This window comes from Marmota marmota, unplaced genomic scaffold, assembly GCF_001458135.2.
Source record: "Marmota marmota marmota unplaced genomic scaffold, marMar, whole genome shotgun sequence".
Classification (NCBI taxonomy): Eukaryota; Metazoa; Chordata; class Mammalia; order Rodentia; family Sciuridae; genus Marmota; species Marmota marmota.
In genome coordinates this window covers 4,028,474-4,054,495 of record NW_026000102.1, presented here as the reverse complement: position 1 = coordinate 4,054,495, position 26,022 = coordinate 4,028,474, and the positions used below count along the sequence as shown (strand labels likewise).

The following is a 26,022-nucleotide window of genomic DNA, read 5'->3' as shown; positions in this document are numbered from 1 at the left end:
GGGGGGGGGGGGGGGTCAATTAAGTAGGCCAGAAGGAAGAGGCCCGGCCTCCCACCCACACCACTGCCTGGACACAAAAACCAGGAAACTGCATGCTCCGTCTCGCTGGGCTCAGACGCAGCCATCAGTCAGCCGCTCTGCAGGCCCAGCCTCCTTCAGGCCTCCCAAACTGCCCATTTGTAGAGGCGGGGGACGGGGTTGGGAGTGGGGGAAAGCTGGATTCCCTCACTTGGAGGAAACCCACTGGTGCTCAGTGAGATTAAAACTATCACTCCTGGTTGAATTGGCCTCTTCCACTGGTTTGCTAAATATTTAAAGACTCCTTATTAAAAGAGTTACCATCTTAAAAATGTCAGCTCGCCATCTGTCATGTCCTTCCTCTGGAATGTGGCCTCTGGGCCCTTCCAAGCATCCTAGCCAAAGAAATCTTCTGCCCTGGGACCCCAGATCACCTCGAGTAGCTGCTGAGGACCTACTCTGTGCCCAGCGCTCCATGGCGCCCAGGCACCTGGCAGCTCAGCCTAGGTCCCTGCAGCCACAGAGGCTCCCACAGGATGACAAGCCAGCACCAGCCTGAGCAGGACTTGGGAACCAGGAGGAGGCAGGTAGGGCTGCAGTCCATTGCCACCCAGCGCCTTGCCCAGCCCTGGGCTGCTGCCACTTCCCTTATCCCTGGACACTGGCTGGGCCACAGAAGCCAGTGTGCCAGGCAGGCCCAGGTTCCGCCCGGAGGGGCTCCTGCCTAGGGAGGGACAGGGAGTGAAGGCTGAGACGGGAGGGCTGTGGCCTGCCAGGATGGTGAGAGGGGCTGGTGGGGGCACCAAGGAAGGGTTAGAGGTGCCAGGGTTGGGTGGGATGGGTCAGGTTAGGTCGGTTGTGCAGGTGGAGCAGCTCCCTGGAGCATGGGAACAAGGTCACTTAACATAGACACAGGCTTCCCCGAACCCCCCAATCCAAGAAAAATAGGTTCAAAGAGTTCTAAAAGCCTGCAACTCATTCAGGGATTCATTCAGCTGAGTGCCTACTGTATGCCAGAAGCCACAAAATGCTAGAGAATAGAGAAATGGAGTGACACATTCCTATCCCCTCATAAGTGTGCAGCCTACCGGGGGCGGGGGCAGAGTGGAAGAGCCCACCTTGCTGCAGGAAAGGCAGGTTCCAGCCGCCCCCTCCGCACCTGTGCATCAGGGGAGGTGGGTGGTCCCCCTCCTGGAGGAGATGCCTCTGGGCTGGTGTTGACGGACTCCCAATCCACTAGGAATGTGGGGAGCTTGGTGTGGCAGGCCGGCATGGGGGAAGCTGCAGCAAGTGAGTCCAAAAAGGGCTGAGGACCACAGAGGAAAGAGACAGAACCTTCTGGAATATCCAAGCAGAGGTGGATGAAGAAGCCAGCTGCTCTGAGGAGGCCCCCGAGAGCTGAGGGGGTGGCAGGGCTGGTGAGGAAGGGAGAACTTGTGGAGCTGGACATGAGTCAGGTCGGAAGGGGGGTCAGCCAGGAATGCCCACTGTCCACAGGGGCTCTGGGAGCTGGTGGCAGGTGCAAGTGCCCAGCCAGGGCACATTGCCCCCGTGACCTGGGCCTGGTGGGGGTCAGCCTATGACCCCATGCAGAGTGGAAGGATTCAGTTGAGCCTGGGGCTGTGGGGTACAGGCTGCCTGACACTGGAGGGACCAGAGAGAAGGGGGACATGGGGCAGGAACGGATGTGGCTTGACCTTCCATCACTCCCACCCTCGTGTTCGGAGACTCTGGCACCCAGTCTTGCAAGGTCTGTGGGATGAGAATCTCAATTTGCTGCAGCCACTGTTAGCCCCAGAGTCGGGGACCACAGCTGGGAGACGGCACCCGATGTCCACCTTGACCCGTGCATATTCAGGGGTGCAGATGCTGTGAGGAGGGGCGCCCGGAGTCTGCAAGTCCACAGACCCGAGTCCTGTCTGGGCGTGGCCATGGACTCCTAGGGAGCCCGTGGAGGAGGCCACAGTCACGGTGCCAGGGCCTTCCTTCACTGCCTGGTGCAGAAAGGCCTCCACTGGCCGGTGGACAGTCCCAGCCGCCCCTTCCGGTTCCAGTCATCCCCCAGCTCCGCGCATCGCGGCATCTCGCACCCGCCCGCTCACCTTGCTGTCGGCAAGAGTTAAGTTTTAATGAGGAAAGAATTTCTCTCTGGAATATTGAGTATAATTAAAACTCTGCTGTGGGGGGGAAAAAAGTCTAGCAAACACTGAGGTGCTAGAGGAAGTGAGGATGTTAGAACACGACCCCCACCTCCCTTTCCCCGTGACACGGATTATTAAGTCAGGTTGGAAAAAGTTCCTATTAAATATTTAAATATTTCATTAAATATTCATCATCTCAAAAATTGCTTCCTAACAGATCCTTAGGTAAATATAACAATATTTGATCACAAAAGCTGCTTGGCCTGACACAGGCCCAGAGGGGTGAGTCTGTCTGGGGCTGGAGTCCCACAGGTGCAGGGAGTCCCACTCAGGGAGGGGAGGCTGGGAGGGCAGCAGGGGCTGCTCCTGGCCGTGACCGGGGGCCTGAGTGGCTCCGGAGAATGAGCCTCAGAGGTGAAATGACCCACAGAGGTCACGTGGCCTCTGGTGGTGTAGCTAGACCCAAGTGGCCAGCCCTTCTTAGGTGTCTCTATGAGGCTGTGGAAAAGGCTCCATAGGAGGGGCTCCCTCTGGCCCGTGTCACCTGTAGGGGGACGTTATGAAGGGATATTATTCCCAGATGTGGCTGGGCTAGAGAAGCCTTGGGTCCCTTCCAGGCGCTGTGGAGGGGTGTTTCTCTGGGGCTCAGATGGCTGTGCTTGGGGCCCTGCCATTCCTTTTAGGGTGGGAATGGTGCCTGGTTTTCTGTGGGCAGTCACGTATGTGCCCACCCTGTCTCCCACCTCACGGGTACAGCGCTCAGGTCTGCAGGGGCTCTTAACCTCCGCGCTGGTGACTTTGGGGCCAGATCATTCTCCGTGGTGGTGACTGTCATGTCCTTTAGGATGTGCTGCGTCGTCCTGGCCTCTGTCCACAAGATGTTCCATCAGCCATGACCCCCGAACATGGCCCCAGACATTGCTCTTACAAGAAAGGCCATCAATAAAGCTGAGTGGGTATGGCTTAGGGTTCCAAGGGACAGAAGGGGAGCCAATCGGGTGGATGGATGGGGCCAGCCTTGGCCCGAAGGGCTGGCTCGGAATGGGTGGGGGTGGGGAGAGAGCAACCTCGGTGCCCACACACAGTTTCCTCCTGGAGTCTTCCCCAAAGTCCTCGGGACCTGGCATCTACCACCGCCCCAGCCCACACACTGGTTTCCCCCACTAGGCCTGGAACACCCCACACAGAACACCCACTACACACCAGCAGTGGGGACACCCCACTCAAGGCCATACCAAGTCTCCACGTCCCCATGTCCTTCCTTGACCTTCCCAGCAGCCCCTCCCCAATCCTCTCTTCTCTGATCCCCATTCAATGCCCACCCGGCCTTATGGGGCACCAGGGTCAGTGCCAGGTCACCGTTGCAGACCTGGCACCTGCTCACCTCCACCTGGCCCTGCTAGGAACACGGGCTGGGTCCTGTCCTCCCTGAGGCTCTGTCCTAGTAGAAGAACAAGGACCATCCAGCCTCACTATGCCACTGGCTCTCGCAGCCCTGCCCCTGGTGGCTGAGAGTCCGGGCAGCCTCCCTGTCCTCAATGCAGCCTGGAAGACAGACCAGCGCTCCTGCCCCCTGCCTGCATCCCAGGCCAGCCTGCCCTCTGCACAGGTAGCCGCTGTTCTCTGCTCGGGAGCAGAGGCTGAGCTGTTTGCCCAAGGTCACAACAGCAACAGAGCCAGGTTCACGCCCAGGTCGGTCCCACCCCGGAGCCCAAATGAAGCAGGTGCTCAGTGAACACCCCACAGACTGTGCCTTTCAGGAACTCTCCCAGCAGGTGAGGGGACGCGCCCCCCCAACACACACGCCAGCCCTAGGTGTTTGCAGGCAGAGAGGAAGCCTGGGTGCCCAAGCCCTGCTCCCCACCGCCCTCCTCTCCTTCCCTGGGCAAATTCTGGGGTGAAGAGGAGGCCACAAAGATTAATGGGCTCCCCTCCCGGGCAGCAGGTTCAGGAACAAGGTGGGGTGGGGGGGACGCTCTCCATGCTCAATTCTGATAAATGGCTCTGGCTGCAGGTGGACAGGAAGGCGTGAAATCCGAGGCTTCGGTGGGTCTGGAATGTGCTTGGGCCCGTGTCCTGGAGGAAGGACCATCTGCCGGGGAGAGCCTGGCCTTCAGGCGGGCACTCGGTCGAGGCCCCCTGTGGGGGTGTTCTGCCCTGTGCCCAGGCTGGGCAGCGAGGTGGAGAGCAGGGCAGGAGCCAGTCCTCCTTGGGCACAGGGGAGGGACCTGTCACAAAATATCACTGACCTGGGTGACTTTTTGTCTCTCTCCCTGTTTGGGGGCTGGAAGGCCAAGGCTCTGATGGTCAGTGCAGGCTGAGGGCTGGGTCCGATTCTTCAGTGGCACCTTTTTGCTGTGTCCTCACAAGTCCCATTGGTGGGGCTCCACCCTCATGGCCTAATCCCCTCCCACCTCGAAGGCCATCCCCTTGGGGGTCAGGCCCTGATACGTGAACCTGGGGAGACACCACTTCAGACCCAAGCTTCCCTGCCTGGCCCGTCCTGTGACTGCTGCCCAGGCTCTTTGTACACACAGATGGAAAATGGCTCCAAGGTACAGAAGCCAGAGGTCTCCCCACACAAAGTCACCTGTCATCAGTATTGATGCCAGCCTGGCCCGACTGGGCACCAGGGGAAGGCAAGGAAGGGAGCCAGGTCCAGGGCGACTGCTGGAAGCCACTTTGAGTCAGAAACAATGTCTTTTGCATGTTTGTAAGTAAAACCCTGGGGGCCACCCCAGGTCAGGTCAGCCGGGGGGGGGGGATCTTAACGGAAGCAGCACCTGACAAATGTAGGGAGGGGACCGAGTGGCACTTTTCTGACACAAGGTCCCTGATCAGTGGGGAGCCCAGAAGCAGTGAGGCCACAGCTCAGGCAGGCGGGCTCCCCCAGGGGTGAGCAAGGGCGCTGGCAGTGGGTGGGAGCCAGGAGCCAGAGCTGCTGGGTCCCCTCCTTTCAGAAGGCCTCGGTTTCCTCACCTAGGAAACAGGGATGACGAATGCTTCCTCCTTGCTCAGAGCTGCCCCAGGAGAGACTCCGGGACTCCACCCTTTACAACAGGAGGTGGTCACTCAGTGGGCAGTGGGAGCAACAGGTCTGGTTGAAGTTCTCGTCCTGCCATCCTGATACCCTTAAGGCATGGGGTCCTGGGGAGAAACGGAGCCAACAAAAGCTCATGGCCAGCCCCATGGGGACTTGGCCAACTTGGGGCACAGGCACCAGCTCAAAGGCCAGCATCCAGCAAGTTCAGTTCTGAATGCCTGTTAAAGGTGGGTAGGTCCTGAACCTCTCCAAAGCTTGGTGGATCCATCTGTAAAGTGGGTGGCCAATTCCCTTGAGCACTGGCCACTGTGAGGACCAAGAGCCAGTACAAGTGCCCCCCAGCTAGCATGCGATGACACTTCCTTAGGCAACAGTGGTCCAGGGACACAACCACCCAATGAGGCAACTCAGTAGAGCTGCTTCTAACATCACAGAAAGCGTGGCTGTCATGGTCATGGAGGGATTTCTGTTATCAGCTGCAGCGGGAGGAAAGGCAAGACACCCCCCCTCCACCTCAGGCCCCCTCTGGTGTGTGTGGGAGGGCCAGGGAAGGGCCTGTGCAGCTGCAGCCTGGTAAACAGCCAGATGCAGAATGGAGACAGGTGGGATTAAATTATCCACAGGTGCCCCGGGCTGTGCACCCCACCGCCTCACCACTGTGCCTGCAAGATTCGATACCGCCCCGCGCAGGTTAGCAGCATATTGGATTTCAAAGAGTCATATTTTAACACTGCCGAATAGTTGCAGGCGACAGGAAACCTGTTCTTTTCCCATTTTATACATCCAGAAAATTTGTACCACATGCAGCCTGCATGTCATTACACACTTTAAAATATTGCATTCTCTTCCCAGAGCTGCAGAACCATCATAAGGCAGGTGGAGTGCAGGAGCAGGGGTGAGGGGCCTGGAGAGAGCAGCTAAAGGAAGGTGCCCGCGTCTTCCCATTAAGAACAGAACCACTGCCCTGCCCTGGGAGGCTCATCTTCCTGGAGGATGCAGGACAATCTGTTATTTCCCAGGGAGGTCGCTGAAGGCGCTCATGCGGGAAAAGCAGGTGTAATTACAGAGGCCCAGGCGGGCTCTGCTCTAATGGATGTAGGATCCGTGGCCAGGCAGTGCACATGGCTGAGCCCCCGGGTCCCACTCCCCCTGTGCTTGGGCTCCAGGCTGGAGGAGACCAAGCCTCCTGCCCTGCACCATTAAAGAGCACGGGCAGTCCCCATTCCTTCCTGTCCCTGGCTCCAGCCGAGAGCCATTTGCATCCTGTCTCATCTGCAGATTGTCCCTCTCACTGGGGGCTGCTCAGAAACCACAGGGAGGGTTTGAAAAGCAGATTTTCAGTCCTGTCATGGTGCAGAGCAGCTGCAGCTGCCACATGGGGACCTCCTTCCTGCCGGGGCAGGTGGCCTTTCTCATGGCCTGGGCACACTTTTGGAGGGTCTTGACTCTGTCCCAGGCTGCAGAGAGTCAGCTCTGCTCTGTCCCACCTGAGCCACTTGTCTTCATGTGGTGCTTGACCCAAGGAGCTTTTCCAGAACATTCTCTGTGAGCTAGGTGCTGTGCCAGGCTGGGGAGATAGACAGCTTGAGAAGCTTTGGAAGGCAGAGGGAGAGCTCCTTTTCTCCTCCCAGACCCCTGCCCAGAGCATCCTCTGTGGCAGGCTCTATGTGGGGCCTGGGATCGGGGACCCTTGATCCAGAGGATGGATGACCTCCAGCCCACCAGGAAGGCCCTTGGCACTCCTGGATTCCTCCAAGCTGGGTCCCAGCCACACAGCATTATCCAGGACTCCCTTCGTGTCAGATGTGCCAACGTGGGGGACCCAGGGCAGACAAGGATGGATGCAGCACCCAGGGTACACACAGGTGTGGATGCAGGTAGCCAAGAGGGTGGGCGGCCGGTCAGCAGAGGGAAAATAACTGGAAGATGAAAAGCTGCCAGTCTCACTGGGAAGATGAGCCTTGGAGAGGACATTTAGGACACAGAGGCAGACAGCTCCTGCTTCAAGGCTGAGACTGGACTCAGGTGCACAGGGCTGGAAACCAGGCAAGGAGGGCGCCCACCCCACAGACCCTGTGCATCTCACAGGCAAGGCCTCTCTCTGGTTCCCCAAAGAATCTCAGCGCCTGCACCTACTGGGCGCCGGGAACTTTAGTCAGCTGAGCAGGCAGACTCAGCCATGGCAGTGATGCTGAGCAGCGCCTCTGGGGCTGGGCAGAGGTGCACAGGGCTGGAAACCAGGCAAGGAGGCCCAAGACGGTCCTTGGGCCACAGTCTTTTTGTTTTAATTGAGTTGAAATTTACTAACTTAAACTAGCCTTTTTTTTTTTTTTTTTGTACTAGGGATTGAACCCAGGAGTACTCTCCCACTGAGTCCTTTTTATTATTTATCCTCAGTCCTTTTTATTTTTTATTTTGAGACAGGGTCTTGCCCAGGCTGGCCTCAAACTTTCCATCCTCCTGCCTCAGCCTCCTGAGCAGCTAGAATTATAGATGTGAGCCACTGCACCCAGCTTAAAAAATGAACACTTTTAATCATACAGTTGCCTTTAGTATGTTCACAATGTTATACAACCACCACCTCTATCTAGTTCCAAAACACTTTTATCACCCCAAAAAGAACCACATCCCCATTACCAGCCTCCTCCTCTTCCTTCTCCTCCTCTTCCTCCACTGATAGCCCCACAAATCTGTGTTCTCACTCTAGACACTGACATATTTTGAATATTCTGTATGTGTGGCATCATAGAGTATGTGCCCTTTTGGGGCTGGCTTTTGGGACTAGAATCATGTTTTCCAGTTTCTTCCATGTGGACGGGGTGGTCCTTGATCCTCTCGTGGATGAAGAGTGCTCCTGCGCGGATCTGCCCCATTTTGTGCATCTGTGATGAACACGGACTCTTTTCTCCCCGCGGGAGGGCGCCATCGGGGTCTGTGTGCATGCCTACCTGCTTGAGTCCCTGTTCTCGGCTCTTCTAGGGCACGCCTAGGAGAGCGTGGGTTGCGTGGCCAATCCATGCTTAACTGAGAAATGGGCCACAGTTTATCTGTGAAATTCAAAAGGTTCTGAACAGGCCTGCAGTGGACCACACAGGGAACTTCACAGCTGCGGGACGTGTGAAGTAGGGACTCAAGGGCTGTCCTGGCCCAAGTGGCTGCGGAGACAGGACGACTCCTGAGAGCAGCGTTTGGTGGTGGCATCGCCTTTCAGCCAGCCCTTGTCCTTGAAGCCCAAATGGATGACTTGACCTTCAGCAGCCCAGGTTCCCTGGACTGTGAGGGTTCGTGGGGGAAGCTGGCGAGGCTGGACAGCATGTGGCTGGGAGTGAGCCATGCAGAGGGGACTGTGGCCTTGGGTACCCGTCCCTCTGGTGCCTCGAGTCTTCATTTGCAGACCAGGGTGGCTGACAGCTTTGGGCAGCCCATGCAGGTGCCTGGACCTCTGTGCTCCAAGTTCAGGGACCCAGAAGGCCAGCCCCACAGGGAACTTCCTCAGGGAGGCTGCCCTCCAGCATCGTGCATACAGATGACACCTGGCACCTGGGCACAACAGCAAACAGACCTTGTTGTGGCCAAGACCTGCGGGGGGTCAATAGCATCCTTTCCTGCCATTGGGAGTCGAGGGCTAGGCTGGAATGGCTCTGAGGAGTCCAGGAGGCAGGCACAGGGCAGGAAGGGCCTCTAGAGCCAGGGGGCCTGGGAAGGCCTGGCCTGAGGCCGCCCTGTTGAGGGCTGGAGTTGCTGCTGGTGGGTGGGGGGTGGGGGTGCGAGGCTGAGAAACAGCGGAAGCCGGACCAGAGGTGGCCACTCCTTCCTGGAGGCCAAGGAGAGGTGTGTGGCTGCCAGTGGAGGAGGAGGGCGGATCCGAGTCTCGCCTTCAGAATTGCTCGCTGTGGAGTGGGCACGGGATTCAGAGAGCCAGGGTGGGGGACCCAGGCCTGGCTGAGGGGAGGGCAGGGCTGGGCAGGGCCCGGGCAGTGCCCATACAGCAAAGGTGCTACCTGGGAGCGGGTCCTCAGGGGGCCTCGCTGGGGGTTTGGGCCAGGGGCCCTTCACTTCTGAGTGTGCCCTGGGGGTGCTCTGCTGACCGGGCATGGCCTCCCCTGCCGCCGCCACTCCTGGTGGAGTCAGGCAGGTGGGTGGCAGCCCAGGCCAGGGCACAGTGGTCAGCTGGGTCTGTCAGGCAAAGGTTGGTCTGGGTGATCCTGAAGCTGTGGGCTCGGGAACCTGAGCAGATCCAGGGTATCCACTCTCTCGTGCAGAAGGAGGTCACTGCTCTCATCCCCAGTGAGAGGATTCCAGTGTTGAGGTCCCCAGAAGGATTTCTGACTCTGTCTCCTTCCCCGTATGCATGTTGGCAAGGCTCCGTTGGCCTGGGTACTGCACTGAATTTAACATCCGGCCACTTGAAGTAGCTGAGAACACACAGCTCTGCCCACACAGCCTGAGCACAAGCCAGGCCACTAGATCTACCAGGTGACTGAGGAATGCTGAGGAATCTTGTGTTAATTGATGGTGCAAGTCATTAAAAATATATTGTCATTTAATCCACCAAACCTGCAAGATTGGGTCGTTACCAATAAGGACAGTAAGATTCAAAGAGACCAAGTCACCAGCCCACAGTCTCTACTGCAATAGAGTTTCAAGCCCTGGTGGGGTTCCTGCTGAGTGCCCCCTCCCTCCTGGCCCTCCCTCCTCCCCTAGTCAGGCCAGGAAGGCTGGGGATCAGGTGACCTCTGCCTGATGAAGAGGGACCAGGAGGGGTCTCTGCCCCACTGGTCCCATTGGACGCTGGCTCCCCGAGGTTTCCAGGGCTGGACAGTAGCACTGGGCAGAGGTTTTAGCCTAGCTGTCCAAGGGCACAGAGCTGTCCTTTCCTGACACTCTTCCTAGAGGACCAGTGTTCCTTGAAGGGCTGCTTTCAAGGAAGGAGCCTCTCCTGGCCAAGGTTCAGTGCCCTTGGAGCACCAGCCCTTCTTTCTGCTAAACCAGAGACTTCTGCGTAGCGGTGATCACGTAAGGCTCACTATCAGTGTCATCACTGATATTTCCATTCCACAGATGAGAAGGTCGAGGCCTTACGACAGGGATCTGGCTGGGTTTCATTTCCCTCCCCACCCAGAGCCTGCAAGGGTCAGACATGCTCAAGGCCTTGGAGGCCCCAGGACAGGGCCTGGCTGGGATAGGATGTCCACAGGTGTCGGGAGCCCTTTGTTTTTAGGGGAGGGGTGCGGCTGTGACCTCTGCTAGCTTCCCTCCTAGGACAAGCCCTGCTGTCATCCTGGAGTCTGGGCAGCCGCCCAGCGGGCCCAGATCTGTTTGTGTGCACTTCTGACGTGAGCTCCCAGATCCCTGGCCTGGTGCCGGGGTGCTTCCCCCACCAGGGCGCTGCCGGCTCCCTTCTCTCTTTGTAGAGATGTTTTTGTGAACTTCAAAAAAATGGGAAAAGTCCGATCCTCTGTCCAGCCCATTAATTCTGCATGCTCAGGCCCAAATTAACCTTGGCAAGCCTTCGAGAGGAGAGAGGGAGAGAGTAATTCTAACCTTAAAAATCTGCTGATTAAAGCTGGTTTCAGGAATTCACTCCACTTAATGTCTTGGCAGGGAGCCCAGCCCCACATTAACATAGCCACAGACAGGCCTGGCATTCCCTCCCCTCATAAACAAAGCCCCCCTGCTGGCTATAAGCAAGAATCCCATCCCTGATCCTTCCCTGGGCAGCTGGTGTTTGCGATGTGCTGCAGGTACCTGGACTGTCACCTGTGCCTGGATGGGCGGTGCTGAGGACCTGGATTCAGGCCGCAAAGCCATGATCACAACCAGAAACCCCAGCAGCTGCAGCCCTGGGCCACCGCAGCGGGAGGCCGCGGGCTGGTTTCCCAGCAGTGCTCGGCCCTCCCTACCATTTAGAATGGCCACTGGGCACTTCAGACGGTCGAATCGTGGGTCTGCCTTGGCTTCCCTTCTGGGATAGGAGGCCCTGAGGATGAGGAAGGGAAAGGTCAGCTTGCTGGGAATGTGCATGGAGCACGCCCAGCGCCAGAGGGTACAACCCCAGCTCCCTGCAGCGGCTCAGTTCCCACCATCTTTCATCCCTTGGTCTAAAATGTGCAAGTTCCCATGAACCCCAACGGGCTGTTGGCAAGGAGGACACCTGCCCAAGAGGTACTTGTGAGAGTCCTTTTGCCTCTTTAGAGAATCCTCAGTAAGATCAGACCTGCTGGAAAGGAGGGCGGGGCTTGACAATGTGGGAGGAAGGGAGGGTGGGGGGATGGAGAGAGGGAAGGAGGGAAGGAAGGAAGGAGGAGGGATGGATAGAAGGGAGGGAGGGAGGAAGGAAGGAAGGAAGCCGTCATCAGTACAAACCACTTGTAAGATCAGTTCTAGCCTCTTGACAAGGCTCCAAGAAATAGGTCTCAGCAATACACTTTGATGAGAGAGGAAATGTCACTTTATTTATTTATTATTTATGTCTCGTACTTTTTGTGAGCATTCGAGAGAGCAGCAGCCCCCGACAATGAAACAGGCTCAAAGAACAAGAGCCTGCCGTGGGGCTGCCTGGACTAGGAGAGCACACGGGGATGGGCGCTGCGCAGGACAGGCCAGCGAGGAGGGGCAGTGCTCCTCACCGGGCCCGGGGGACCAGGTGTCAGGATGAGCTTCCCACGTCTGCCCTCTGGGCAGGGTTAGAAATGGCCCAGGGTGCTTGCTCCCCAGAGCCTTCTGGCAAGTGCAGGGCTGGGGGCAGCTGGAACCATGTGGGCCTGGCTGGCAGTCTCCAGAGAGTGGGGATATGTGCAGAGAGGGCAGCCAGGTACCTGGACTTGACCCCAAACAGGGGGAGCTGACAGGAGGACTGCAGGGCTCACACTGTCCCCTCCACCCATCCTGGTCTCCCACCTGAGAGCCATGACTGGAGCAAGCCCCTCTCTAAATCCAAATTCACCTTGTTATCAACTTTTAGCTATTATTCCATTTTATGCCCACTAATTTATTAATCTTGGAACCCCCAAAGCCCATAAAGCCAAAGCTCCAGGGATTTTATTTATACCTTTAAACATGATTTTTATGCCTTTTTATCTAAAAATTCATTTAATTTTTATGACCTCCCTCACTCATGTCCTTGTAGGCTGCTGCTTCATTCAGATGGTCCCTGCCTGTGCATGCCGTGCCCCGGGGGACAGGTGAGGGAGGCAGGTGGCCCCATGCCACGGTGGCCCTGGGTCAGGACAGTGGTCCCACCGTCTTTTCCCCATGGCTCCCTCTGCCCCTTGGCTCTCAACCCTGCACCCTGTTTCGAATTTCCTTCCTGATCTCAAAAGGGCTCCTGCTGTAGAAGTGATCTAGAACGTTCTATGGAGACGTCCAGGGAGCTTCCAGCTTGAGAACCAAGTGTCTCCCTCTCCATTCATACCCTGCAGGTCTTCTCACAGCTCCTTGCCCTGACGGAGGGGCTGTCCCGCTCTGTCCCGCCTGTCCCCCCTCCCAGGTGGCGCCCCAGGGTCCACAGCACCTCCTCCAGGCTGCTCTCCTCTGCCCTCCGCTAACCCAAGTTCTCCCTGTCCCAGGCATCCCCTCCTCCGAGCTCAGCCCTTCCAGGTGCCTGTGCAGGGCATTTTCCTACCTGCAGGGGCTGGGGACCACAGGTACTTTCCGCAGGTGGGGGACCCCAGGTCTGCCTGCCTCCTCAGCTCTCTCCCCTTTTCCCACTGGGGCTGGGCAAGCCTTGAAACCTGTGTGCCTCACTGGTTTCCGTCTGCCCCTCTCTTTCCTGCATCACCTGACCTTCACAGCCAGGCTGGACCACCTGGTCCTGTGTCCCTCCAGGGTGTGGACCAGACCTTCTGCTCCAGGGAAAGAGCCTGAACTCCTGGAGGCTTTCAAGGCCCAGGGTCCAGGGTTCGGCTCTGGCTGTCATGAGCCCTGTGGCCTTGGCCAAGGAAAGTGCTGCCATCTCTGAGCCTCCGCGCCCACGTCTGTAGGGAGGGATTCATGCTGCCCTTCCTCAGTGATGGCAGAGAGGTGTCTGGCAGAGCCCCTCTCCCTGTCTCCCTGGGTCCCTTTAGCACCAGGCATGGGGACACCCCATTAGTGGGCCCAGAGACTGGTTTAGGTCCTGGGAGGGCAGGAGCACCCAGGACGGCGGGAGGAGCAGCCTCTCGGGGGAGGAGTCATCTCCGGAGCCTGGAGGGTGAGCTTGGCAGCCGGCCCACCTGCCCCAGGAGTCCCCGAGGAAGCGCAGGGCTCAGGGGGTGACTCCACCACGCAGCCTGCCTTGGCCTTGTAACATGAAGGAGTCAGGACTGGGCGTCCAGCGGCCTGTGTGCCGCCTGGCGGGTCCCCTGATGTGGCCGGCCAAGGCTGCTCGGGGAGACGCCGTTGAGACTGTCTGAGGAGAGAGGCCAGCGAGAGCCCTGGTCAGTGATGATCTAATATTCCAAATCCCGGCTGTCACCCAGTCCCCGAGGCCGAACCGGACTGCAATGCATTTAGCTCAGACTCATTTTAAAGCAATTCACCATTTAACATGTTCTGAGGCCCGGCGCCTGTGCAGGCAGCATGCGAATTGAATCATTTGGTCTAATCTTAGATTAATACGAACCAAATCCGTCAGTGAGGACAGTCCTCCGAGGCACCCGGACTTCATCCCTTTGTCTGTGATGAGGCAGGCCCTACAGGCGACCTGAGGTGCAGATAGATGTGTGAGAAGCTACGTGGGTGGCACCATAGGGGGTGGAAGGGGCGGGCCTGGGCTCAGACAAGGCTCAGCCGGAGCCCCCCTCCCTATCCCAGCCCAGGCCTCCTGTCCAGGCCTTGGACCTCCCCAAGATGCCTCCCGTGGGGTCCAGCTGGGCAGCCAGAGGACAGGAGGCAGGACACCACATCACACTTGCCTGCTCCCGCCAGCTCCCCACCCCCTCCCAGCTGTGTCGTGAGCTTTTGTACCTTGCTATAGCGGCCACTGGCCAGGGACGCTCTGGGGGGTGCTGGAGGTTTTTAATCCCACCTGCTCTTTGAGGAGCACCTGCTTCTTACTGGTGTGTCACAGCTCCCACAGGAGAGGGTCACCCTTGACCACGCGAGAGCCCCACAGCCCTGTGGTTGGCAGGTATCCCCACTCTACCCAGCTCCCTCCTGCCCCACGGATAGTTCGGGGTCAAATCTAGAAGAGGGAGATGTTTCTGCCTCTTGGGTCACAGCTGGAATTATAGGGCCCTCTCTACCTGCCACATGAAGACCACCCACTGCGGCAGGCAAGAAGGCACAGGGAAGACACACAGAAATCAGAAATGGAGACCGGGAGGGAGGGGACAGGTCCAGCCCAAAGCTCTAGTTCTGAGCCTGCCCTTGACCCTTCTGTTCTCAGAGCTACCCCCAGCTCTTCCTGGAAATATGGGAAAGGGCAGGGCCATAGAAACCTGCAACCACTCATCCTGGTCCCACGGGGGATTCTGCAGAATAGTTGGAGCCATGGACTCAGCCCCCAACCTGATCCTGCACTTGGGACTCAGATGAGAAAACAGAGGCTTGGCGCCCTTGCCTGGGCCCATGGCCCTGCTGTAGACACCTCTGTGGTCTGCCTGGTCTTCTCTACCTGCTGTCCACCCTGCCATTTCCCACTCACCCTTCTTAGCTCAGCACCGTGTCGCTTCCCTTCACATGACTTGGCTGAGCTCAGAACGCAGGGACCACTGGTGCCGGCTCGGGTTCTCTGCGCTAGCATCAGCTCTCTCACTTGGTCTGGCTCATTCTCTTTACTCTCCCTCCCACACCCCCCTGAGCCGGGGGATGCTCTGGGATTGGGGCCATGCCCTCCTGGTTCCTGGTCCTCCAGGCCCTGCCAGCCCAGGCTCCCTCTGTGGGGCATCTGGCTGCCTCTTACATGCGCCTGCCCCTTGGTCACTTTGGGGCAAGATGAAATCGTTATCTTGCAGGAGAGCTTTCCTTTCCCATCATTCTTGTTCTTCCCGCACCTTGACACCTGAGACACGATGCACATGGAGTCATCTTGGTCACGTGGGCATCAGATAGAAGCCAAGAGATAAACCAAGCACCAAAAAAACCGATGCTCACTCTGACTGCCTCTGTGTAGACTGTCACCTGCCCAGGGGGAGACGGGGGAGCTGAGTGGGGCTCCTGGGCCTGTCACAGGGGCCTGGGCCGGCACCACAGCAAGCCTTGGCCAACTCTGGGACCTCTGCTCTGGGCTGGCTCCCAGGGGCTGATCCAGTTCTGGGGCAGAGGAGGTTGCAGAGGGACTCTCCTAAAAGAGGATTATGAGTAGAGATTTGCTGGTAAACACGGGGTCTGAGCCGGCGGTGGGTATTATCCCTGCATTAGAGAAGGCTTTTGAAGGAGGGTTGAGGGCGTGAGGTTCTGGGAACCCCGGCAGAGTCAGGCTCTGACCTCCGGACAAACCAGCTCCCAGGCCTCTCCCCACCAATCCCCAACTTCCCCAAAACTGGGGTCCCACCCTCCAGGGGCCTCAGCCAAACATCTCTGAACTGGATCCTAGAGCAGGTTCCCTAGTGTGGGTGTGTCCAGTACAGAAGGTCCTGTGCCATCCAGCAGGTGGCCACTGCTACCTGGGGCCCTCAAGCCCCTGAAACAAGCCAGCACCACTGAGGATCTAAGGCTTCGCTTCTTCAGTTGGACTTAATTTAAGTTTGGCTTTGCACACCACCTGGGCTGCCGCCACCATGTTGGGTAGCACAATTCTGAAAAGACCTGGTGTGAGCCACAGGCAAGTCAGCCGCAAGCCACTGGCTTTGGGGGCTCCCTGCTTCTTGCGAGAGGCAGACCCAGGAAACAGGATGAAGGGGTCTCCCCCAGAGAAGAAACTTCATGGGAGGCCAAGGCTGCAGGGCATTTTCCCCTCCTAAGGAAATGCTGTGCATGGCCCGAAAACAAATCCCCAAGACGAATCGACTTGAAAGCCAGCCCCGCACCTTCTGTCTGTCTGTTAAATATTCATTCTGCGGTTCCACACGCCTGGCCCTTTGTTCTCCTTCCTGGCCCTGCTCAGGTGTCTGCATCCTGTGGGAATCGAGCAGATTTATGGAGCACCTGCCACGTAGAAATCACTGGGAAACTTTAAAGGACCCTATAATTCACACATGTCCCCATGTGACAGGTCAGGGATAGGGAAAGTGTGACCTGGCCCACATCTTTGAACAGCCTGAGGACTAAGACTAGCTTTTACAGTTTTTAACTGTTGAAATTTTTTTGAAGGATGACATTCATGAGATGCGACAAAATTCAAATTTCAGCATCCATGAATAAAGTTGTGTTGGGACAGAGTCACGGCCACTCTTCAACTTGTCGTCAGAGGCTGCTTTGGGCCTGTAATAGCAGAGCTAAGTGGTTACAAGTTCATCTGACCCCCAAGCCAAACTACTTACTGCCTGGCCCTTGAAAGAAAGCCCAGGAGCCCCAGTGAGCGGGGAGGTGGTACCACAGACGTCCAAACTGAAATGACAACGATGACGGTGTGGACCACGCCCCAGGAAGACCCCCCCCCCAGAGCTGCCCACTGGGGAGGCAGCTCACGTCCCAGCTCCAAAGGGCCATCTCCAGGGAATCTGCCCAGGCAGCTGGGGCTGGAGAGGCTCTGGGGGGGACCTGAGCTAGACTAGAAGCCATCCCCAGGCGAGGACAGGTTTGGATGAAGGATGCACCCAGCCTGCCCAGAGCCACGCGTCAGTGTCCACTGGGGAAGACCCAAGGGGGCATAAGTGGGTGAGCTGGTGTCCAGCAGAATCATCTGACTCCACCTGGTCCTCCAGCGCTCAGGGCCTTCAGTCGGGGGCCAAGTCCTCTGCGTGGTGGGTGCTGGAAGTGGAAGAAAGAGCTGGAGGGTGTGTGCATGGGAGACAGACAGAGGAATGGGAGACAGACTGACAGACAGAGGCATGGAAGACGGAGTGAGAGTGAGGGAACCCGGGTGGGGAAGTCCGGTCACATCCCCACTAACACAGTGGCCATCGGGGGAGCCTGGATGGCCCCCTATGGCACACGGGCCTGTGCTGGTGGGTGAGTCTGGAGGAGAACCCCTCTGGAGGAGGGTGTGGGGGACTTCCCTTCCGGGCCGTTGCTTGCTCAGGAGGGCAGAAGGACCTTGCTGGTGCTGGTTTCCCCTGTAATGTCATCTCTCCTTCTTTTATTTTTTGGAAAAGCACCATGGTGTCCTAAAGCGACTTTGAGTATCTAAGGGGACAATCTTCCTGGCTCTGCCAGGCCAGAAGGAGGCTGCTGGGCCTCAACTCCCCCAACATGCCTCCTCGGAAGGTGTCTCTATCTGAAGGGGGACGTTCTCTGGGTGGCCTGTAGATACATAGCTCCTTCCTCTTCTTCCTCTGTGTGCACATAAGCAGGAAGCCCACGCATGCCCGCCCACACCCCCACCGCCTGTGCACATGGGCCGCACCCTCACACATGCAGTAGGGCCCCAGGATGTGGCTCTCCCTGCAGCCGCATCACGGCCTCCAAATGGAAAGCTCAACCCAGGGAGCCCCCAGGGAGCCCCCAGGGCCTGATCAAAAAGCGCTGGGAGTTTGTGCAACACAAATCACTACAGACCAACTTGATTGCTTTTTTTGATTAGTGGGTAAGGGAACGGATCTGATACGCTGCCTCATAAAATATTGTGCAATTAATCCCCAATTGGCTTGGTAATGACATTGTCATACAGACTGGAAACCAATAGGAAGACTGCAAAGTGAGGACGATGTCCCCAGGAGCCAGGGAGAGGCTGGACAGGCCGGGGTCCTGGAGGGGGCTGGGGTTAGTGTGGGGGTGAGAGGGGAAGAGCAGGGACACAGCCAGGCAGGCAGGACGCGCCAGGCCAAGCGGTATCCTTGGCAAGTCCACATTTAGCTGTTCTATCCACCTGAAAAGGCCCCTGAGAAGAAATCAGACTAAATGGACGCCCCACACCCCCACCCCACCCCGACTGCTCCTGCAGGCCCTGCCCAGGCACCGCTGCCTACCAGGCCCTGCCTAGCCTCCACATGGAGGCCACGTAGCTGCCACAGTCTGGCTGGGCACAAATGCCGCAGTCTGGCTGGGCACACAATCAGGAGCCACCACACAGCTTGTAGATTCAAACAGCAACTCTTTATTCCCGAACTCACACCAGCCGTCTACAATCACGTTCTGGGGAAATCCACGTTCTCTGCCCAAATCCATGTTCTCTGCCCAAAATCACCTCCACTGGGCTTCTGTCTCCCAAAATATACTGTCTGAATCCCGTGAGAACTCAAGGGGAACTCAGGCAGCAGGATACGCCCTATTCCCAGCAGGAATAATCTTAAACCTTAAACCTGGAACCTAAACCAGGAACGCCCTAATCCGCCTTGGTCCTTGAACAAGGTCACCTACATTCAATGTCACTGCAACATGGGGTACGCTGGCAAGGAAATTGTCATACCTACTTGGCTAATGGCTCCCAGCACGTAGCAACCCTGCATCCCAGGGCTCCTGTCCCCACACATGCCCATCTACCCAGCCAGAAACTGGACATCATCCTTGCACCTGTGAACTTGTTTGATCCTCTCCACCCTCGCTGCTAATGCCTCTGTCCCATCCCAGCATGCCTCCCATCTCATAGGAACTCCTCCAGCCAGGTCCTTATGCCCCAGCCTTCCTCTGCTCCTGTCCTCTGGCCGCACTGCTGCCACAGTGAGGTTCCAAAGCACAAATGTGGCCATGACATGACTTTGCTCCTTACTGACCCAGGGTGAGAGCAAGGCCTCCCCTCCTTGCTACGGTCTTTTGTGATCTGACTTGGTTGATCTCCCCACATGTCCTTGATTCTCCATCATCCAAATAATTTCGGGGCTCCTCCAACCCAGCCCACACTGTCCTGCCTTCCATCCTCCACCGCCAGCAAATCCTGCTGCTAGAGATCCTCCTTCCCTGCTCCTGCTCACTCTTACAGCCTCGCAACCTCTGACACCTGCTCCAGGGATGGCCACTGCCACAACTGCTTGTGCATCAGGTCTGGGACTGTCCTGAGCCTCCCACTGCCACATCAGCCTTCAGCCTTCACGGTCACCCTAAGAGAAGTGATCAGAGCTGGGCATGATGGCGCACACCTGTAACCCCAGCCTCTTGGGAGGCTGAGACAGAAGGATCACAAGGTCAAGGCCAGCCTCAGCAAGGTCCTAAGCAACTCAGTGAGACCTGCCTCAACACATGAAAAGGGCTGGGATGTGCTCAGTGGTTAAGTGGTTAAGCGCCCCTGGGTTCAATCCTGGTCCCAAAGAGAGAGGGAGAGCAAGAGAAATGATCAGAACGGCACCTGGAAGGGCAGCCCGGAGGACGGGGAGCCTCTGAGCTGGCAGTGGGGGACCAGGTGCAGTCAGCTCTCCCTTACTCCCCCACCTGGTGAGCCCCCGAGTGACTCCAGCCCACGGGAGCCGGTTCCATGAGCCTCTTTCCGCACCAGGACAGCAGGCCAGCAGCGGGGACAAGCCTTGCCGTGAGGCTCAGCCCTTCCCGTGGGAAACACAGAGCCGTGTTTCAGGGTCGTTTTCTAGTGTGGGCTGGAAGCAAACTTCAGCGCTTCCTCTGCAGGGTCCTTTCCCACACGGGGTGGTCTCCACCCTGTGTCCTGGGGTGCCAGGAGGGAAAAGTGCTGTCTGTCCTCTCCCAGGAAGTCCAAGAGTCCCCACCCCAGGACCCCCAGGCAGGAGGAAAGACAGTAAAGCAACCACAGGGCGATCTAAGTGCTGGGCGAGGCCCCTGGGGTGAGGCCGAAGCCCGGGGACTTCTTAGCCGTGGTGCTCCCGCAGCCCCGCCAGGCCTGCAGATGCCCACGGATGCACACCAGGCTGTCGGCTGCGCTCAGCCACTTCCCTCTCCACCCTCTGAACACGGCGCCTCTCATCTGATGAGACCAGAGACCCCAGATCCCCGCAGTGGTCGGAGGAACAGAGCAACATCTAAAAATAGAGTCTGGAGGTTCTGAGCGAGGCCCGAGGGCTGCTCTGATTAACATGCATGAGCCTGGATGCAGACACGGCCATTTTTCTTTCCACCTTCGTCTTGCTTATTGGATGGTCCTGGACAGTTCTAGGTGGGCCAGGTCGGCGCGAGGGAGGCGCTGGCAAGCTCCGGGAGAACAGGCCTGCCTTCCTCTGGTCCTGCACTTTCACAGCCTGGGCAGGGCAGGCATTGGTAAATTCTCTCTGACCTCTGAGTGTGAGGGAGGCTGAAGCTCCATCCAGACGGGGAGGCAGAGACTAGGGAGACCATGAAAAGCAGCCATGTTTGCTTGCCGTCTAAGTGGGAGGAGCAGAGAGGACTTGGATTTCCATTGACAGGAGAAACTTCTCCCAATAATTCCCTCCCCTTGGTTCCCCGCAGGGGTCAGAGAGAAGGAACTGCCCCTGGGAAGCAGCTGGCCGAGGTCACAGGCCGCCCAGCCACTGCAGCCAGGCTCCTCCAGAAAGTGTCCAAACAGAAGCCTCCTTTGCCCAGAAGGAGTGAGTTATCAAAAACACAAAAACAAAACGCAGTGCCTTGCAATCCAGAGCAGTCTGGGAAGAATATTGCCTTCTTAATAATAAATACATTTCTTGGGCAAGAATTGCAAGGGAATCGTTTAAATTAATTTCCGCTTTGTTTGTTTGGTTTGTACAGGGCGTAAATCCCAGCTGACGGCGCTCTGTAAAAGTTCTAACATATTGGAAATCTGATTTTCTTACAGCCAGAATCCCAGAGTCCAAAATGATTTCTCTTTCAGCTCTGCTAATCAGACAGGCAGGGCTCAAACGGACTCCGAGACGAGCCAAATGGCACTTGGTCTTTTTTGGGGGTGTAAATGATATCTGATGAAACCTTCAGCTGCGGAGCTGGTGGCCATTCCTCCCTGGAGAGCTGGTGTCAGGGCGTGGGAGCTGTTGTGACATGAACTGAGCAAGGAGACAGGGACAGAGGCCTTCCCCCCACCCCAGGGTCCTCAGGCCCGTCCCGGCCCTTCCTTCTTTGTGACCTCACCCCTCCTTGAGTGGGTGCCGCGGGGAGCCAGGGAACCCTGAAGCCGAGGAACGGGAGATCATTCAATTTTGATTTGGTGGCTCCAAAGGAAACCTTTCAGCGCTGGCTCAGAGGTGGGCCCCCATCCCCAGGTGCCCTGAGTCAGCCTCTCCGAACCCATGAGCCGCCTACAGTGAGGCCCCTCCTTCCCACACAGATTTGCCAGTTGGATTTTGAGAGGGCCCCTCTCTGCCTCACCAGCAAGCCTGCCCCCGGTGCCCAGCCCTGAGTGCATAGGCAGCCCCCAGAAGCAGGGCTATGGTACAGGCCACCCACGAGTCAATGTCACCTCCCTGGGCCTGGGTGACGCCTGGGAACTGTCCCTCTTCACAACTCTCACACCTCTGTTCCACCCACCTTGCTCTCTGACCTGTCTTCTTCCAAAACCAAACCATGTGCAGTAGATGTAGGGTTAGACCTTAAAAAGCAAACAAGCAAATACATGAATAAACAAACACTCAAAAATAGAAAGGGGGGCTGTGTCAAGGGGCCTCGGGCTCTGGAGGTGCAGCCTTGGTGCTCCCTGGCCCTCTGTCCGCCGGGGCTACCTGGTGAGAAGCTGGCGGGAGGCATGTTTCCTGTGTGTGAATCAATTCCGCCGCCTTGGGTCCTTCCTGGTGCGCAGAAGGGTCTTAGCCTTGGCGCGAGGAATGGGCATCCCAGTAGCTCCAAGTCCCCGGAGCGTGCGTATGTGCATGTCCCTGGTCCCTGGCTGTCCTGAACTTTCAGAAACCCCCAGGCCCGAGGGTAGGGTGCCAGCTGCCCTCTGCATGGCCTGCTGGCGTGATCCAGAGGCTTCCTAGCTGTCCCTGCCCCCAGTTAGCTGGGGCCCGTGCGGCCACCTCCTCCTGCTTGCGGCAGGGCCGCGGCCCCTGCTCCTCCTCTGCTGCGCCGTCTGCCTTCCTCCCTCCTTCCCTCTTTCCAACTGAACTCTCGTTTTTCCTCTCTCCCTAGTGCTTGTACGGCTGCTATGTCCATTCCTCCATCATCCCCACCTTCCACCGGAGGTGCTACTGGCTCCTTCAGGTAGGTGGCTGGACTGGATTCTTCTTGCGTCACCTCGGGAAGGGTCTGTGGAGGGCGCTGAGGGGGCGCGGGGCTCCTGCGCGTGGCTGCCTGGGGCTGACAGCCCTGGGGAGCCTTCCTAGCTTCCAGCTGTATGGTGCTGAGGCCAGCCGGTGGCCGGCCTGGTTGTCAGGAGCCAGGAGGGGAGAGGTGGAGGCAGGTCGGCCCTTGCCACCCAGTGGGAAGTGAGCTAGGTGACTCAAGGTTCCAGGGTGTCTCGGTTTCCTGTGAGGAGAACAAGAAAGGAGGTGGCACCCTGCCCCTGACTGTAAACAGGTCGGCCGAGAGCTGCATGTTCTTCTGTTCTGTGGGTTGGTCATGAGACGCATGTGGCAAGCAGTTGGATTGATTGGCACGACTTGGGCAGGAGCTCCGTAACCCATTTGTGATGTCTGGCACGGCGGGGGGTGGCGGGAGGCTGCCATGCCTGTGGAGGGAGGCCCCGCCTGCGTTCCTTGTGCACAGTGTTGCTGAGCCAGGGAGGGTCCTGCAGAGGCCCAGCCAGCCTTTTTCCAATGGGTGGTCATCTGGCCAGGTACAAGGTGCTGCCGTGTGGGTGGGAAGGTGAGGGAGCCTTCTGGTCAAGCTGGACCTCCTTGCAAAAACAGTCCACTGGTTTGCAGCTGCCCTTTGTACACACATCCCTTGGCCGGGCACTGCCCCCTAAGGCCTTCCGGCTGTCTCTACCCAGGATGCTGCTGGAGGCCTTTCCTGCCTCCGTCCTGCCTTCTGCGCCCACTGGTGTTCAAGCTAGCAAAACTCTGGCCCTTGGTGGTTTGGGGATCCCTCCGACTGAGAGGTGTCGGTTGGGAGGGAACTGGCAGCGGGGACTTAGCCCCAGCTCCGGGTCAGGTGTGCAGAGAGACGGCGTGTGTGGCACAGCAGAGAGGCCACGGGTCCTGGGCAGGGTCCATGAGGCCCAGGGCCATCTGGAAGAGGAGGCCATCACTCAGTGTGGTCAAACCCTCCGTCCATGGCTCCCCCCCAGCCCCAGCCTCCAAGCCCTTTCCTTTCTCCCTCGGTTCCCAGAAATAATTGTCTGTGGTTCAACAAGTTCATTAAGAATGATGCCGAGACGACCGGGATGTGCTGATTGCAAGACGCTGTTTCTGGTCACTGTGCCTGATGTCAGTTGCCCTGGCCATCAACCTGTGGCGGTTGACGTCAGAGTGCGGGGTTCATGATTGACAGACCTTGTGAGAGGACCTCAGTGCAGCCCCAGGGTTTGCTCTGGTGTCCTGTCGGCAGGCATTGCCCCGAAGGTGTTTCACCATGGGGCAGAGGGCTCCTCTCCTCTCCTGAGAGGGGGTGGCCTGCAGGACCCCACCTGGGAGCCGACCTGGAGATGTCAGAGCCGGCCCCTGTGACCCCGCGCTCAGATTCTGGCTTTTGGAAGCAACATTTACTCCACGCAGCCTTCAGCCTGGGGAACGCCTTGCCGGGCCCCAACCCGGGTCTGCCCCTCCATCTTCGTGCCCCTCCATCTTCGTGCCCTGCTCTGAACACTTCTTTGGCACTGCCTGCCTTCTTCATGCTCCCTGCCACAGCCGGCACCTGCCCTGAGGACCACCCTCTCCTCCAGGCCTCCTCTGCGCCTGCCTCCACCTGCCACCCTCATCCCGTCCCACTCTTGTGCCTTTTTAGTCCACTAAATCTGCTTTCCTGGAGTTAGGCTCCGCTGGGCGGGCGAGGGGCGAGTCCACACTTCCCTCACTCCTCTCGATGCCCAGGCCCGGAGGGCGCCTGCCGCCCGCCCCCGCACTCCCTCCCTCCTGCCTCCATCCTCTGGCTTTGGACGGTGCAACCTGGCACAGTTCACGTGCACCTGCTTATCACCTTCCAGCCAATGGGAAGCTGGAGTCCCCCAGGGCCAGTGTCACAGGTCAGATTCCTCGGTGGCTTTGCAGGGCCTCTGCTTCCCCTCCCCACTCTGGGGGTGTCTCCTCCCGCTCCTGACCTCAAGCATCACTCTGTTTCTGTGATCAGGTAAAAGGAGGGAATGGGCTCAGGTGTGGGGTGCCCGGGCCAGCCTAGATGGCAATTAGAAGTCAAGGAGCTTAAGCCAAAGCAATTAGCGTCATGTCCTGCTGCAGAGCCAGGAGCCACCGTGACTGCTCGGGGCAATTGGTTCTGGTGCTCGTGGCTACACCATGATAATGACAGCCTGGTCAGGTGTCATTTCTCTGATATTAAATAGGAAACAAGCAGGAGACATGGCCCAGGTGGAAACTGGCTCAAGTTTGCCTCTGACACCAATTACCAGGAAAAGAGTCCGTGGGAGCAAAGGTGTCAGGGGAGTGCCCCCAGTGGGAGCTGAGGAGGCCACACAGGACACCTGAGAAGGTGCTGGGCAGGGCCTGAGTGGACCTCACCCCTCGCAGCCCACCACCTGCTAAGCCACTTGGCTGGCACCAGGCAACCTTCTAGAAAGTGGGGGGAGGCAGAGAGCTTGTGGGGCTGCCTCTGAAAAAGGAGGGTCCCTTGAGGAGCAGCCCACCACTGGCCTCTGAAGCTCACTGGCCGTGAGCTCACCTCTGTTCTCCGACACCCTCCAATGGATGCCACCTCAGGGCCACTTAGCACAGCAGGGCTTCTACCCACACTGCCTGGGTTCTCTCTGCCTGGACTGGTCTGTCCCCCTAGTGTCCTGCACAGAGCATGAGCCACAGGACAGGAGGTATGGCTCTGCTGCAGCTGCTGCCCCCACCCCAGGACAAGGAAGGCGCAGGCCATGCGGACTGGGGCCAGGAGCACAGAGTCGGGGCCAGCACGCAGCGGGGTGCAGACCTGAGCTGCGTGGCGAGGTGCGAGCATCTCTGAGCTGTGGGCTTCCTTTCAAGGGAGGCGCCGCCCCCGCAATCTGTCTGTGTCTGTCTCCGTGGGCATTTGTCCCTTCCGCTCCCCTCTCTTCCTGGCTAGTAAGCATCCTATGAGGAGGTAGGTGAGAGCGAGCAGGCAGCCCCCGGGGCAGGGCACCCAAGCCCTTTTGGCCCACGGATGAACACAGTCCTTGCTGTGACTGGTGGGAACATGCGAGGCCACCAGCCAGCTCAGAGGTGCTGGAAGGTAGGCTGCCCCTGCCCTGGGTGGTGTCTTGGGCCCCAGGTCACTCTGGGCCCAGAAGATCTGAGCTTGGTTCACTCCACTTCTCCAGCTAGCCAGGGCTTGAGCACCCAACATGGCCCCTGCTGACCTGGGACTACCCCGCAGGCAGGGGGCACAAATCGCCTTTGCTCAGACCATCAGCCTCCCTGGGGTCTCCTCCTGTCACAGGCAGGAGGGTCTCTGGGTCCACTGAGCCCAGAAGGAGCATGGCCAGGCTCAGGGTCACCCCATGGTCAGCAGTCGGGCAGGGATCCAGCCTTAGACAGCCCTGGCCTCTGCTCCCACTGTCTACAGGACTGTCACTGGAGCCGCTGGGACATGCGCTTGCTGGGCGAGGCAGTGCCCAGAGGCAGGCCAGACAGACAGAGGGCCCTCCGCCTCAGGCCGGCTGCTGCTGGCCCCTCCGATTTGGGGTTTTCTGGTGGCGATGGGAACAGGCGTCAGCGCCTCAGCTGCCTGCCGTCCACCACCCACCTCTGAGCACTCTCCGCCTGACGTTCCCCCACCCTGAACGTAGGCCCCCTTCTCAGGCCAGACTTCCCAACAGATTCTGTAGTTTATTTGGAAACTATTTCTGCTTCTAATGAGTGTTTTCTTTTTACCCTTGTC

The 26,022-nt window shown here is 58.2% G+C and overlaps 1 protein-coding gene across 20 annotated transcripts in view; it reads left to right on the top strand.

Annotated features, from left to right (window-relative positions):
* Positions 1-26,022, top strand: part of Camta1 (calmodulin binding transcription activator 1) — a 744,390-nt gene that overhangs the window by 497,716 nt on the left and 220,652 nt on the right. For 18 of the 20 annotated variants that reach the window (XM_048783672.1, XM_048783671.1, XM_048783676.1 and 15 more), the window contains one exon: positions 22,198-22,269. The exons of the other annotated variants lie outside the window; for them this stretch is intronic. In XM_048783672.1, the coding sequence (XP_048639629.1) occupies positions 22,198-22,269 (72 nt within the window). The remainder of the gene's footprint in view (positions 1-22,197; positions 22,270-26,022) is intronic. 20 annotated transcript variants of the gene reach the window in all.